Source organism: Euprymna scolopes, chromosome 3, assembly GCF_053919585.1.
Source record: "Euprymna scolopes isolate OS-2025 chromosome 3, ASM5391958v1, whole genome shotgun sequence".
Taxonomy (NCBI): Eukaryota; Metazoa; Mollusca; class Cephalopoda; order Sepiida; family Sepiolidae; genus Euprymna; species Euprymna scolopes.
In genome coordinates, this window is record NC_136484.1 from 19,577,168 (window position 1) to 19,594,674 (window position 17,507).

At 33.1% G+C, this 17,507-nt stretch overlaps 1 protein-coding gene across 1 annotated transcript in view; it reads left to right on the forward strand.

Moving 5' to 3' along the window:
* LOC145252652 (uncharacterized) overlaps nucleotides 1-17,507 on the forward strand; it is a 91,633-nt gene that overhangs the window by 13,016 nt on the left and 61,110 nt on the right. The window contains exon 2 of the mRNA XM_080112401.1: nucleotides 457-981. Within this exon, the coding sequence (XP_079968527.1) occupies nucleotides 457-981 (525 nt within the window). The remainder of the gene's footprint in view (nucleotides 1-456; nucleotides 982-17,507) is intronic.

Sequence of the window (17,507 nt, forward strand, 5' to 3'; positions counted from 1 at the left end):
CCAAGCATTTAGCGTCCTAACCGCATTCCCTACTGTTTGAACTAACCTGATAGATAAGGGAGGTTTAAAATTAAACCAATTCTAGCTATGATTGAATTTGCACATGCGTAAGACTAATGAAAATATGTCGCCAAGTTGGAATGAAAATTTTGCATTTCAACTTGCCGACATATCTGTACACCTTATTTATCAATCCAGATTTTACTCGTTGGTGTATGATTACTATTTCCTGTTAATTTCAGTAGTTTGAATTAATCAGATAAATATTTTTACATGCACATACATGCATCTACTGTTGTATTTATATAGATTTATCAATTTTCACAGCTATTTCCTACACAAAATTTTCAAGAATTGTTTTTTTAATGACATCTTTTTGTGATTATATCTGTATTTAATTTAATTTTTAATGAAACTAATATAATATTTTTCTTTCTTTTAATCTTTAATATTTAGTTGCCGACGGCAGAATTCCGAGTAACACAAGTGAGACCCTCCCCAAATCTTCACTGGCAGTCAGTAATCTGAAAGAAAATGGGACAAACTTAGACATCTTTAATGAAAATCCACTTCAAATATCTTTTCCAAATAAAGATGCTTTTTCTGAAAGCACATCAGTCAGTGGTGACTCAGCTTGGCAGGATGCTGACCAACCAAGCCAACTTTCCTTGTCACATGACTTGCTGATCCTAAATACAAACTTTACAAATGATTCAGCCATCCTTAATGAAGAGAATAACCAGAAAAGTATGAGCACAGTTGCGGAAGACAAAACTCAACCTGGTTGGTTAACAACAACAACAACATCAACAACTAGAAGAGAAAGAATGTCGAGAACAGATCGAGAATTTGCTCCAATTCCATGTGACACACAGACTCATATTGGTTGTAAAGTAGAGAATTTTGAACGTTGCGGGGAAAGGGGTCGCTGCCAATGTCTCCGAGGATATATGTTCTCACCTCAAACTGGCTTTTGTGTTGGTAAGTTTTATATATATTTATCTGTGCCTAAACCTAAACGTAGATTCCATGAACAAAGCTTCTTTCTTAGAACTGCTCGCTTGTGGAATTGTCTTCCGTTTTCCTGCTTTCCGGCTGACTACAATATGGTTGTGTTCAAGTCTAACGTAAATAAGTTCTTGATGAGCCGTTCTATATAAGTTATCAAATTTACCAAATTTTGATTACTAATGATTACTATATTGTCCAATGTCTACTGTACACTCTTTAACCCTTATCCTTGAGTGGCTTCTTAGTCTTGATAAGTGGTGATGCCTATGTAAAAAAAAAATATATATATATATATATATATATATATATATATATATATTTAATATCATCATCATTTTTCTAAAACTGCAGTTTAGGGGGCACAATTCAATTGCTTTCCTAAGTAATACATACTAGCAGACCGCCCAGCGTTGCCCAATCCAAAAATACACATGAATATTTTAATTAATACAGAAACTGAGGCATGTGCAAGCGAGTATTATGTTTTTCTAAACTGTTCACTTCTTATAAGTAAAAAAAATACTCAAGCTGAGATAGAAATCAAAACGTAAAGACACTTAGTCAAGCATGATAACCAGCTTACCACAACATTTATAAAATGTTTTCAAAAAATCTTATTCTTAACATAAAGAAGCTCTCATGTTTCTTGGCCATATATGCACAGTCGTGAAACAGTTGACAAACATAAAAATCCGGCGACCTCCATGTACCAGTTTTTCAACTTTTACCCCTTAGTGACCCTTTTTTTTTTTCAGATAAAAACTAATTAAAAATTTCTCCACGTGTCTGAATACCCTATATAGCAAGTTTCAAGTTTGTACATCAAAAATTCGTTGAGTATATAGGTTGAGAAATGTGGTCACACTCACAAACACATCCTATAGGTCAGATAGTAGAACTGCTGCCTATCAACTAGATGGTTCTAGGTTTGATTCCTGGCTTGGAATAGGTGCTGATCTAGTTGCACTGATGATCTGTGATACAGCCAAACAGTCTGTCTGTGGATGACTAATATATATATATATATATATATATATATGAGAGAGAGAGAGAGAGTAATAGGAGCAAAATTCGAAAGATAACAGATTATTAAAAAAAACTTTTCAAATTCAAAAATGCAGAAATATAAATATATAAGTATATATTAATAGAAAAACAATCTTATCCAGATATCATCCGGATATTTTTTAAAGAGATTCAAAGAATGTCTTGCGGAACTCTTTGTGGACTCACTAACCGACCCACCTATTGCAAACTTTTGAATATCACTGGATATTTATAATCATAAATATTGGACTTTCCATAAATTTATCCTTCTCTTTAAATTTTCTTTCTCAAATATTTTCAAAAATTTAGCTAACCAACAAAAATAAATACCTATCTACACTTACCTTTTGCTAACTTTTTTCCTCTGAGGAGAAGAGCCTTTCTTTGAAACTCCATGGAATAAGAAACCTTTCACCTTTATTTCATATTTCTTGTTTTAAATAAAATATTGTAAATTTAATTCTATGATATCTTGACTTTTTCTACTGATATATTTCCCCAAAACCTCTAGACTTGATGGAGGGGAAACTAAAACTTGCTGCTATGGTTTCAAATGACCTGAAATAGCAGTAAAAGGGAGACTTGATTCCAAATGTTTCTCATATGTTATATCACCCCTCTTGTGTTTTTATGATAAAGTAAATTTCACAATGTATGAGGATTATTATCACAAATGAAAAAGTTGGTGCAACTAAATGGAAAATCAAAGAAAGACCTTAAAATTTTACCATTTTCCATTTGTGCTCAAATCTTGATGTACGCAGAGAGAGTCGTCATACCGACTACGCTTCAGAAAAGAATTTTAAAAGAATTTCATAGTGGTCATCCAGGCATGTCGAGAATGAAAGCTTTAATGCGTGGATATACGTATTGGCCTAAGATGGACCAGGACATTGAAAAACTCGTAAGAGAGTGTCAAGGGTGTCAGTGAGCAGCAAAGGCACCACCTGTGCAGATACAACCGTGGCCAAAGACTGATACACCATGGACTCGGTTACATATCGACTATGTAGGTCCTTTAAATGGACATTATTTCTTAGTGGTCGTCAACAGTTTCACAAAATGGCCAGAAGTGTTTAAATACAAACACCCTACTTCGATGAGTACAATAGATGCACTAAGAGTTCTCTTCAGTCGTTTTGGAGTGCCTGAAACTATTGTCAGCGACAACGGCACCCAATTTACCAGCAAAGAATTTGAAGAATTCTGCAAGGCTCTAGCCATTGAACATTTAACAACGGCAGTCTACCACCGAATGTCAAATGGCCTAGCAGAGAGGTTCGTCGATACATTCAAAAGAGCCTTGAAGAAAAACCAAGGCATGAACACTGACGAGAAGAGTCGTGAACGATTTTTATCGGTGTACAGGATAACTCTGAACCCAAACACTGATACCGGTTCGTCACCAGCCGAACTGATGTTTGCACGGAAAATCAGATCTGTATTTGACAGAATTTTACCAAGTGCAACCAGAGTAACAACAACAAAAGAAAATTTTCCAACAAGGTTTTACAAACCTAGTGACAGAATATTCTTCCTGAATTACAGGAGTGGAAAAAATTTTTGGGAGGAGGGGATTATCATGAAAAGAATCGGACACATGCTATATTCTGTAAGAAGTAATAAATTCGACTGTCGCAGGCATATAAATCAGCTAAGACCTCGACACACTGATGACTACAAACAGGCAGAAGAAAATGACCTGCCCCTAGAGGTTTTGTATGATTCTTTTAATATTCCCCAGCCCTTACTCCAGATTTGAGAGTTCGAGCTTCTCCACCAACTCCACCCACTCAAACGATATTGAGGAGAAAAAGTACAAGGGTGAAAAGAAAAGTTAACGGGCTGAGCCCCAAGCCAAAAAGCAAACGATATTAAGCCAAATTCTCTTGGGAGAAATTGTCTTAGGGGGATGTGTTATGGCGAGATAAGCAATTCACCGCCGGAACTTTTTATCGAAAGAACGTTGTCACCGGTTGTGAGAGCCTTCCCTGGGCGGGAACACTTAAACCGTAATATGCTGTCTCTGTAAATATTCTCAATAAACTTCTCTATTTCTTTATTAACTTCAGAACCTCTTTATCCATTTATTTTCCTTGTGGAATACCCTTCTTGAATATCCTTTTATTACGGCCACCCACCGCAGGATATATCAAGAACCTACTGTTAATTTTATATGTTGGGCTTTTCTGGTTGTGTGGTAATAAAACTTTTCAAATACACTTGTGATATTAGGCTGTATAAGGCGTTAACTCGAGTCAAAATCGCATGTTCCTTCTTTCATCGGATTTCTTTGATTATTGATACTTTTTTAAAACATTCCCATACAAAACTTATCTAAGAACACTGCCAGGCACATAAATTACACTTCCGTGGAATTCAAAAATTTAGGAATCCATATGGAATGAACTCATACACACAGAAAGTTCCTTTTATATAATAGTAGAGATTATGGCATGTCCTTCAGAATTGTCTGCTATATTCTTTACTTCCTTGTTTGGCTCATTATTATAATGGTATCGATCAATTCGCTGTTTTGATGCCTCGTTATACAGTTTTCTATTCTAGTTGCTTCATTCTAATAACTACAGACTTGAGGAACTCCTTTCCTGCTGACTGTTTTCCTTATATAGAATACAAACCGTGCTATTTTTAAATAGGATTAACAAAGTTAAATTCAGTTTTTACGGTATCTTTTGTTTATTGAATTGTTAGATGAAAGTACAGAACAGTTATAACACGCTCTCCCCTCCCCATGTTAAGAATAGGTTTCTAAATAATAACGTTATTATTTCAGCATGGGCCGTATTCTGTAAAAGTAACTTTTCCTCCTACCTCTAATCTTGGTCTTTTCAATGCCAATTGCGATAATCAGTTGTTTTTGTTCAAGTGGCTTCATGTTTTGTCTGGGGCGATTTCAATAAAAAATATCGAACTAAATTGTCATAAAATGGAAACTAACTTTGTTATGGTAATGTTGTTTTAATTTCTGTTTATAAAATTATTGGGTGCAAATAACTTCAAATTTTTTAAAACATCAGAATTTTCTAAGAATTTTCGGTATTTGTACAGTTTAGTCAAGACATTAAAAAATTAAAAATATCGAAAAAAAAGTTTAAATTGTATGTATCCGTTATAGAACGAAGTTCTCCGGAAAAAAATTTCACTTAATTTCATCGAGTAGTTTTGTTTTTTGTTTTTTTACAGCGGAAAAACATGTTTTTATGAGAGCGCGTAGAAGACGGCCATTTTGGATTTATAAAAAATTTTTGTTTGAATTGTAGAAATAACAAAGGGAGATAACTCCAGTTAAAGCGCTGACACCCCTTCCCATCTTTAATACTAGTTAAATCGAACATTTTGCTCGGTATCATAACAAATTGTTTTTACAAAAAAAAAAACTTGATGAAATTAAGTGAATTTTTTTTTTTTTTCAGAGAACTTCATTCTATAACGGATACATATAATTTAAACTTTTTCGATATTTTCATTTTTTTAATGTCTTGACTAAACTGTAGTAGTACCGAATTTTCAAGCAAAAGTATTTTTTTCAAATTTCAAAGGTCAGAAAATTCTATTTTCTTTTCAACTATTAACAAAGGATTAATCATGGCTGGCTTATTTTTGAAGAAACCAAAATGCATTATGATGTATTTTGATTTCATAATTCAATTATTTATTTAATACGATTTTTACATTTTTGTTTTATTTATTCCATTAGATTTTTTATATTTTATATTTAAAACAAAATGAAAAATGAATGTTACTTAGAGGGAGGCGCGAAACAGAGATGCATGACGGGCTTTTCTTTTGCCATTTTCTAAATAGTATTTTTAAATTTAAATTCATTGTTTACATTTAACTTTTTAATTAATAATTTAGGCAAATTAGTAATTAATTAATCGATGTTTATTTATTTATTTTATAAGTCATAAATATTCTTAACACACGCGATATTTTGGTTCAATTTCTTCGAGAGTATTTTATCTCTCAGACATTCTTACTCTTCTTGAATCGTTAATTTTATTTTTTTCTCGTCATCGTGTATATTCGGAAAAAGTCGTTTTTGTCCATAAATCACCAGTGTGGAAAGGAAAGGCTGTGATGAAATATTTGAAAAACAAGGGCATACTTTGTTGGAACAATAAAGGTAATTTAGTTTTATTATTAATTTTAAAGAATTAGTCTCTTTTTTTTTTTTTTTTTTTTTTTTTTTTTCAAGAAAAAAACAACTGGAACTGAATTCTACAATAATTAAAAACTCGGTGCTTGTCCAAAGAAAGGCGACAGACCGCAGAAACATGACAGACTGCTTATTTTAGAGAGCATATTTTCGGCTCCCAAAATCAAGAGATTAGACTAAGACCATTCCTGATCCGGTCCTTGTTGATTTTGCGATTGGAGTTAAGTTTTCTGCAGTTCTAGGAGGTTGTTCATCCGCTCAGGCCTTGCCTTCTTTGAGAAAAGGGCTGCCAAGGAACTTTTTGCAGATCTGGCGCGCTGACTTCTCAATCCCACTCCTCGACACTGGTGTCTAAGTTCTTGCAGTAGGCGAGAACTAAATACCTTTCAATTTTTGCTTATTGTTCGTTATTTAATTAAAAGGCGGAAGTTTAGGAAATTCCCCACCCACCCCAAATTCCACAGTTCCCACTTTTTTTCTTTCACGTTAATCTCATCAAGGAACCTCATCGATTACAAACTTAACGGTACTATTGCACTTATTGATCCGTGCTGAAATAATAACGTTATTATTTAAAAAGCCATTCTTAACGTGGGGAGGGGAGAGTGTTTTGTAGCTATTCTGTGCTTGAACCTTACAATTGAATAAAATAAAAAACATATAAAACTTTAATTAAACTTGGAAATACGATTTAAAAAATAGCGGGGATCTCCTTACTCTTTTGACTCCCAATGTTTCGTCTGCTAGTGTTGACGGGTGTATTCTATTCTATACTTTCACCTAACAATTTAATAAACAAAAAGGTAGTTGTATAGTTTAATCAAAACATTTTTTAAAAAAATGAAAATATCGAAACAAGTTTAAATTGTACGTATCCGTAGGTGTATCAGAATTTTTGTAGGAATTTTTGACACCCCTAACACGAAACTGCGAATAAAATATAAAAAAAACTCGTAATTTCTCTTTTAAAAGTGGGTTGTTTATTTTCTTTATGGATTATACTTCCAAAATAAACTATTAAAGTTGTTTTAAAAGTAATAGAAATATATTTTTTTATTTTTTAAAAAACAGTAATGAATTTTATGAACTCAATATTTTTCAATTTTTAAACTTTAAAAATCTATCAAAATTTTTCTATTGATTCTATTTTTACGATATTTTCAGGGTCAATGTGAAATTTTATGCTTCATAATGAAGTTCTCTGAAAAAACAAACTTTCACTTAATTTCAAGTAGTTTTTTTTTGGGGGGGGGGGGTAAAATTTTAGAAAAAGCGTGAACTCGAATTAGTAGAAAACAAAATATTTTTCGTGTAGATTTCGGTGTGCTGAAAAAGAATCTGAGAACTGTATCCTTCGCAAATTAATAGTTTTGGAGATATTAACATTTTTCTAAGGGATTATATTCTTTGTGTAATCAGCCATCAATCGATCAAGTAGTTTTTTTTTTTATTTAAGAAAATCAAATATTATCGGACGATTCATCAATGTGAAATTTTATGCTCTTTCCAATAAACCAAATATAATATTTTGGACAAACGTTTTTTTTTTCTTTAGATTCCCCCCCCCCCGCCCATTTTGAAATGTCTATTGAAATTTTAATAATTAATTTATGTATTAAAGTTTTATATATCACAAATTGAAGATAAAAGATCAATGAATAAAATATTCTAATTTAAAACAAACAAAAAAGAATAGTTTTTTGGAAATTTACATGTAAAGTCCAAAGTATAAAACATTTTTTTTTTTAAACCACGTTGAATTTTTTTTTTTAAATGGGAGCTTATGTTATGCTTAGAATGTCAAGTAAATATGGGATGCTTACAACAATTTTTTCTATTTCATTCAATGTTTTCTTTAGATATAAAAAAAAACAAAAAATCAGTTGATAAAGAAGTATTAAAGTATATTAATCAAAAACTCATGTATTTCATTAAGAGAATAAAAAAAAAATTAAAAAATCGGTGAACTGTTTTTTTTGTTTAACATATGTGAATATGTTCAGTGTTTAAGTACGGAGGACCGAAATACTAAATTTGGCTTACAGCACGCATTAAAGACATAAATTATATCCCTTCAAGGCGCCGGAATATAAAGGCAAATAAAATCAGACTTGTCTCCCTTTAATTGAACAGTTAAAAAAATGTGAGTTCGTGTTTGTTTTTAATCCTTGTTTAAAAAAGTATTTTATTTAAAAAAAACATGGAATATAAGTATAAATATGGATAAATTCTTAACAATGAACAATTGAACTACTCATCGAATACTAGTTTTTATAGGTAAGTCATTTTTTGGAATTTATATTTTTTATAATCGAAGGAAGTAAAATTTCGTTTTTTTTTTTTAATCTTTTTAAAGAAATCTGATTACAAAAAAACAAATATTGCATAATTTACTATTAAACCTGTTATTTTTTTTAAATTTTGGTCTTTTCAATATTAAGCATTTTAAAGTTATTTAAAAGTCAGATTATTTTTTGGTACATTAAAACTAATTTAATTTGCAATATACAGCTTAAACATCTATGTTAATTGAATTAATTGCAGTACTTTTTTTTGGGGGGGGCATCAATAGGCAAATTTCAAAGTGAAGAATTATCATTTTGTTACTTAGTCGAAACTATGCATATTACAATTTACAATATGAAGAAATTTAAATCACTTAAAAGTCACACTTTTTTTTTTTAGGTCAGTTAAAACTAATTAATGTACATATTGTTATTTGAGCGCAAATCAAATTAATAATACTGACACTGCAAAATAAGTCATCTAAGTGCAAAACCAAATTAAATTATTGATTTTTGCAAAATAAACTGTGAAAAATTTAATCATGCATAATTTAGAATTTGACAGAAATTGATAATGAATGAAAAGCAAACTTAGCCGGTATAAAAAACCGGTCGCCTTTCTTTAGGGTTGCAAAAATCTTTGCATTTTTATGCATCTCTGTTGAGTCTGATCGTTGACTTCGTAAGAAGTGTTAGTTTAATCTCTACTGAGTAGAGTTTAAAATTCTTGGTAAAGTTCCATTTAATTATGGCTCCAGTTGAACGAAGGCAGATATCTCCGCCAACTAGAAAAATCCAATGTTATCAATATTAGCTGATGTAAGGGGACGATATAACGTCATTAAAAGAAACCTAATTGATTAGGTAAAGAATCTCACTGGAGGGAAGAAAAAGCGCCAACCGCCCTAAATGACTCTATGGATGATAAAAAAAAAAGAGATGCCAAAACTGCGTCTTACCTCTGAAAGAAATATACGTAGTGACATAATAGCAGTTTGAATACCAGCTTGCCTGATGTTCTAATTTCAATCAAAAGAGCTGTAATAGAACATGGCATGGGTGTCTATTCTGAAAGCTGTTCTTAACATGGTATTCGTTGTAAGCATACCTGAAAACCTATAAAATTCAACATTTCCTACGTGAACAGTGAGTTGGACTTGTGTACAAAAAATACTAAAAAGATATACCAAATTGAATTTTTTTGTTTAAAAATTAAATTATTTCGTTTTGTGTTAATAGGATTTTGTTGGGTTTTTTTTTCATATAAAAAGTATGATTGTTGAATGTTATTCTTTCGATTACTTTTGATTTTTTTTTGGGGGGGCGGCATGCACAATTTAAAAAAAAAAAAAAAAAAAAGAAATAATAGAACAAAACAGAATTTAAATTTCCGCTCTATTTTTAAAACAACTGTAAAACAGAGCTTTCTCCACAAGTTTTATCAAAATAATTAAAAACTTTCAAATGTTTCTCACATAATTTTGTCATAGAAATGTAAAACAAAATAGCTACCTTCAAGTGAATTACGAAACCAAAACTTCATTATTTTTTCATACAAATGTTTAAGTTTATTTTTATAACACATTATTTATGACCAAAAATTCTGTGATGAAACTTCTGAAAAACAAATATTATTCCAAAAAGACACCACTCATAGAATGTAGAAATTGTGCTCAAATAGGATAACCAATTTATAATCAGGATTTATCAATTTATAGGACCAAGGTTGCATGTGTCGCAATTTTATTAAAGTCGAGAGTAGAAATGTATTTGTGGGACCATTAAATGTAAATTTAATGGGATCACAGATTAATAAAAAGGTTTCACCAATCGACATCCTTACATAAATAAAAATGAAATCTAGAAAATAATAACACTCGATGAAGAACACGAAATTACAGTATTCACATGAAATAAACATTTATTTACATCTTAGGAATATTAGTTTAAATTATTCTAGCATCAGTGTTTTTTTTTTATGTGGAATTTTCATAATGAAGGATTAATGAAGTGAGGATTTTGCAAGAATAGTATGAGGTTCGAAATTACTGATTTTTTTATTTTACTTCAGTAAGTTTTAAGAGATCAAGAGGCTCCTTCCTGGAGCTAACACTTGATTCCGTTATGATTTAAATTTATATCCGAGAGCTCTTTTAAGAATAGATACTGTTCCCTTTATGGCTGCTATCTGTATTTCATTACAGCTTGGTCTTCCAGGGATTGCTTCTAAGTATTTATGAAGATTCTTTTTTTATTAAGCCAGTTGCTCCTATCACAACCGGTATAATGTTTATTTCTTTCAGAGACCATGTCGTTTTTAGATCATTTTTTAGGTCTTGATATTTTGTTATCTTTTCCCGTTCAGCTCTGTTAAGGCAGAAATCATTTGGGACTGTGACATCGACAATGAGTGCAGTTCTTTCAGAAGTGTGCTGCTGCACGTGGGAATCACTGTGGAATTTGGCTATTTTTGAGAAGCACAGTCAATAAATCAAATAAACGAATACATAGTGTGTGTGTGTGTGTGTATCATAAGAACAGTAGTTCGAAATAGCAAAATAGTAATACTCAAAAGGAGGTTTGAGTCCTTGTTATGTGTGGTAACTTCCTCTAGATATTGAAGAGAGAACTGGTTGTTCTATGGCATTGTGGGGAAAATAGAAACAAAAATACAAACGACCTACCTGTAAAGCGCCCACCTGTCTGCCTGTCATGTGCGTTGGACAGGAAAAAGAGAAACCAAGATGGTGTCTGCAATATTTAACAGAAATGGTCACATGGATGAATATAATATAAAAGTAGGTCGCTTGGTGGAGTGGAGGAGTTTCGCTGTACAGACGGTAAACAGGTGACGTTACAAGATGGTTACTCAGTGCATTGGAACAAGTGAGGAAGGTTCCATTTCTACAAGCTATTTTCGATTTGATCCCAAGCTGATTCCACTGTTTGATGGCAGCAGCGCTGAGCAGTCAGTACAGAAATGGGTGGAAAAGGCAGAATTGATATTCCAGCTCAGCGGTGTGAAGTGTCTGGAATGCGTGGTCCCAATGTGCCTCGCTGGGGGCGCATATGCTGTATACGAGCAGCTAACGGACGAAAAGAAGGCAGATTTCACTTACATCTAAAACGCTATCTACACAGCATTTGCATGAGATCCAGTTGCTGCATGGAAGGAGTTTATGGCACGCAAGTTACATTCCGGGGAAACGGTTGATGTTTATCTGGCAGAACTGAAGAAGCTTGCGGTCCTGTTCAGAGGAATGCCGGACAAAGGACTGGTGTGTGCATTTATTGCAGGATTGCCTGAGCCTCGTCTCAAGTAGATGAGATGGACATCTTGGAAATATTAGCGCGGGTGATACTAACAAAGAGCCCAGAGACTGTAGATCGCGCAGCAGCCGTGCAGCTATCACAGGGTGGATCTCAGGATCTGGGCACCGTTACAAGCTGCTACAAGTGTGGTGGGCCCAACCATATGACTCGTGATTGTCTCTCGTTGTGCTCACTGACTGAACATGTGCGTGTGCGTTAACGGACGTAAATGCCTTGCCCTTTAGACACTGGGTGTACCCAAACACTGGTGCGCAAGGCATCTTGCAACACTTCGTACTAGAAGAGAATTCCGGTGCTAACCGTGGGTGGCAGGTCGCTGGCCTCTTGCGGGGTGAGCGTCATCAGCAGCACAAGCATCGGCGATGGGCCTGCAGTAGCTGTGTGAGCCCTGGTGATAGACGGGGAACTGCTTAGGTACGACCTACTTCTAGGAATGGATTTGATTACACAGTGGGGTAGAATCACTGTGGACTGCATCAGCAAGATAGAGTTCTCCCAACATAAGAAACGTGTTTGCACTGCGATTACTCTGGACGAGCCTGACTTTCATGCAGAGTACGACAGGGAAACCAACGCATGGACAGCATTCTGGAAGTGGTCTGGCAATCAACCACCAATATCCTCATGGAACCGACTATCAGAGTACCTCCCTCCAATGAGGCTCAGGGGGCTGTATAAAGAAGAACTGCAGACTTGGATCAATAATGGCTGGCTGCTTCCATACCTGGAGGATGAGCTCTCCCCCCCTTCCCCCGGAGGATTGGATTGATTCCCCTGATGGCCATCTTGCAAGATAGCAAACAGAAGGTCCAACCTGTCATGGACTACCGTGAGCTTAATTAACATGTCGACCCATACATGGCAGGGGCAGAGGTTTGTGCGCTCAAATTAAGTGAGTGGCGGCAGCAAAGGTCACACGTGGCAATTCTGGACCTGCGTAGGGCCTACCTGCAGATACGCATTGAAAAAGCGCTGTGGCCTTTTCAGACTGTGGAAGTTAAAGGAACTCGCTATTGTCTGACCAGGCTAGGGTTCTATCTCAACGTGGCACCAGGCATTATGACGGCAATTATGCACGCGATCCGGCAACAGGATGAGGCTGTGCTCCAGGCAACATCGTCTTACATCGACGATATCTTTGTAAATGAGAGCCTCATGTCTGCCCAGTCAGTCAAAGGGCCTATTCTGTCTATTTCTACACAAAGGAGCGTAACATAGTTAATTTTGTTTTATATGTACAGTGGTCGCATCACGTCATGTACCTATGTGTTCTTCATACGCATGGGCGTTGAAGCGGTGATCACTATAATTTGTTCCTGTGGGGGATTTATTCCGGCTGGGCATTGCAGTTGCTACAAATGTAAACAATAAAAATTTTTATTAGTTTTTTGTTAAAACAAGAATAATATTTATAGAAATGTATAAAATTCAAGTTTATTATTTTTATTGTTTCATGAAAACATAAGAAGTGTTAAAACTAAAATAATTTTTTGAAATAAATTATTTCCATATGGTTCTGTATTTCATTTCATGTTTATTGACTTCCATTCCATATTTAGATAAACCGAGTTCACTTCTGGTGTCTTAACTTTGTATACTGAATTAAAAAAACATTTAAAACTATATCTCCTTCAAAAACAAAAAATAAACCACAAAAAAAAATTATATTAAAAAGATTCTTGAATAATGGGAGTAAAGTTTTCGATAAAATTGATAAAAAAGATAGGCAATTGAGCATAACATGGTAGCTTAACTTTCAAACATGTTGTTAGAGGGCATGCGCATTGCTCAATTGAGGTATGAAAGTACAATGGAAACAATACGTCCGCTTTTCTCCAAAACTGCTTGCTTATATATTCAGGCAAAATATTAAGATATTTTGTGTTGATTAGGGATGTACCAATTATCAAATTGGCCTTTTGGTAATCAGCCGATTAATAGATTTTCTAATGCCAATTTATCAGCAAATTTTATTGTCATAAATGATACTAATATAAATTATATTGGAAAGGAAAACAAATTAGCTCACTCTTTAACTTGCCAATGAAAATTTATCAAAGAGACATGCATCGCTAAGCTATATCGAATGACGCGCTGTTAACATGTAGACTTTTACAATTTCAATGAATTTGAGGCAAATAAATGTAAGCATATGGAAAATTTTTCTCCTTTCTCGTCCTATCGAATTATTATTTTTTATTTTAAATCATTTGTCAAAGAAAATTATTACTTCATCTTGCAGTTTTCATGTTGAGGAATTGTACAGTAAATTGGGACGATGTGCAAATGAAAAATAAAGCATTCTTCATTGGTTATACTCTTGTTCCTCATTTTCGGATATTAGATATAAGACATAAGTAATTTAAATACATAAAAATAAACTAAATATTAAAAACAACAACCATCAACCATTATGACAACCTTTCTGCTGGAAGTATTTTGATGTCAATCCCAAGAATAAGAATACAACTACTTGCAAGTTTTGTCAAACCATCACATCAAAGGGTGGCAAATCAGCTAAAACTTTTAACATGACTAATATGTTAAAGGTTTGTTCAAAAGAAGCAAAAGTTGCAAACAAGAAAAGGAAGCAAAATGAATATTCAGGGACAGATACTCCAGGAACAAGTGACAGCAACTACAAGCCTCCAGTGAAACACCAAACTACTATAGAATCAATATTGGCCAAAAAGAAAATTTGGGGTATTAATGATCACAGGTCACAAGAGATTCATTATCTGATAAGAGAAATGATTGCTGTTGATATTAAACCATATTATGTAACATCTGACATTGGATTTAATAGGTTTGTTGCAAAACTTTGTTCAAATTACAGCATTCTATCAAAAGCGTACTTCACTGCAAAATAATTTTCGATATTTTTACAAAACAAAAACAAAAAATTCAACTATTTCTTGCTGAAATTAGCAGCATTTCATGAACTATGAACATTTGGACAACTACAACAGATAATGCTCCTTTTTCAAGTTTGACAGGTGATTGCCTTTCAAATGACTTTGAACAGTGCAGAGCTGTGGTTAGAGTGGTTCCATTTCCTGATGCACACACACACATGCAATAATAAGTGAAGAATTGCACAATGTTCTGGATGAGTATAAAATCTTCAGTAAAATTTTCTTAGTCATGAGAGATTCAGGAACAAATATGGTTGCTGATGTCAGAGAATGTGATTTCGAATAACTCGGACTGTGAAGACAACCATTACATCTAACAGAAATAGTTCTCATTTTAATCGGTATTGTTGCCATTTTGTGCTTTCATACCTCAATTGAGTGATGCGAGTGCCTTTTAATAACGTGTTTGAATGTTAAGCTACCATGTTATGCTCAATTACCAAAACGTTTCTTTATTGTTTGCTTGTTTTTCTTAATGATTTAACAATTTTGAAGTAAAAATTTAAAATAAAAATAAAAATTGACTCTACAAGAGATTTTCATCCTCTCTCCCGCCAAAAATGTTTTGCTTTTTATTTATATTTTTATGTAATTTATATTTCTATGTAATTTATATTTTTAGTGTTTAGGCATTACCTTTTTTATTTATAACTAGCGGGGGTACCCGGCGTTGCCCGAGTGTTTGTTTCCGGGACGGGGGGGGGGGAGTTTTAAAAAATGTTATGGTAGGTAAGTAGGAAGGATCAAACCCGGAGTCATGAGTAAAAGTAGGAAAATAAAGTGTGAAAAAAAAAAAAAAAAAAAATCTGCAATGTTAACAGTTCGGCCACGAAGAAAAGTCCATTCCAGTTGTTTAGGAAAAAAAAAAAAAAAAAAAACCACTATGGTAGGTCGGCGCGAACGTGAAAATATAATGTGAATTGTCCAGCAACCTAACCACTACGCCACAGAGCACTGCAACTTAGTTTAGTGATTTTAAATAACTTAACATGATAGAACTACGAAGCCAAACCGGTGTTCTCTTCTCAACTGTTCCTTGTGAACGATCTCCAAACGGTGTTAAGTGGTGGCAGGGGGAGGAGGAATTTTTAAGAGAGAAAATATTTTACCACTTCCATTGATCTTAACCGATTTTGGCCGTGACTTCTCAGCAGAAAAAGTATAGAAATCTAAGATTATCGAGGAATTTGAGAACTAATAAGCCTATAACAAACCTCAGATATTGTTCTGCCGTTTGTGCATAATGTATTTGCATGAAATATCTTGACTTTTAATCCTATTAAGGTCAAAATCCCACGGGGAAAAAATGAGTTCATTTTATTTATATAGAGACAATATTTTTTGGAGTATTAAAAAATTATAATTTTAAAAAAAGTGGGGGGGTAATTCTGCTCTGGAATTGTTTGGTAGTTTTTGTTTAATTTGATTATTTTTTTTTTATGCATACCAATTAAATAAAAAAAAACTCTAAAATTATATTTAAAAAAATTTAAAACAGTAAATAACTATAAAATCAAAAAAATAATATATATATATATATATATATATATATATATATATATATATATATATATACTAGCTGTACCCTGCCACGCATTGCTGTGGCTTAATTTCGTGTAATGGAAAATTCTAATAAAAAGAGAAAATGCATGTTTCTTATATTCTTAGTACAGCAATCCACTCCTAAAAGTAAAAAAAAAAAAAAAAAAAAAGGCGAAAATAAAAAAAATATGGTACTCTTGCAGAATTGGATCCGGATCTTCGGGAGTTACCATCAATCATGGCTTGGGCTCGACCAACATTCAGTGGATTAAGCCGAAAGTTGCTAAACCATTAAAACGCTAAAGTTTTCTTTTTTATTGTATTCAAAAATGTGAGTTTTTAATTAATATTTGGGTAAGGGGTGGTGTTACTATACACAGATTCAAAAAAGTTGTTCAAAAACGAATAAATGAAAGCAAAGGTAAGGTAAATTACGTTTCTATCTAACTGGATAATTTTTTAGTGTTTTTATTTAATGTAAAATGTTTAATCGGCTCAAAAACGCAGTGTTTATCTATGTATTTGAAAAAGACGAATGGTCGCAGACTCTGTTGAATACGTTAAGTTTGGGGAAATCAGTTAAAAACTATACAAAACAATGTCAGACACCTACTGATTATATGTTATTGTGACATAGGCTGACATATTCGGTGGGTTTCTGATAGTATTTTGTATAGTTTTTTAGTTTTAAATCATTTTCTCAAACTTAACATCATCAACAGTGTCCATCACCGTTTGTATTTTTCAAATACACTGATAAACACTGTTCTTCGAGCCGGCTAAATGTTATAGTAAATAAAACGGGTTTGTATTACTAAACACAGAAACAAAAAAGTTGTTGAAAAATAAATATAACAAATAAATGTTATCAAAGGCAAGATAAGTTACTTTTCTACCCAACTGGATAAGATTTTAGTGTTTTTATTTAGTGTAAAATGTTTAATCGGTTTGAAAAAATGTAGTGTTTATCTGTATATTTGAAAAATACAAATGGCGGCAGACTGTTGAACACATTAACTTTGGGAAAATGAGTTAAAACTAAAAAAAAACTATACAAAATACTGTCAGGAACTCACTCAATATATGTTACTGTGACATAGGCAGACATGTATTCAGTGGTTTTTAACAGTATTTTGTATAGTTTTTTTTTAGTTTTAACTCATTTTCCCAAACCTAATGTGTTAACAGTCT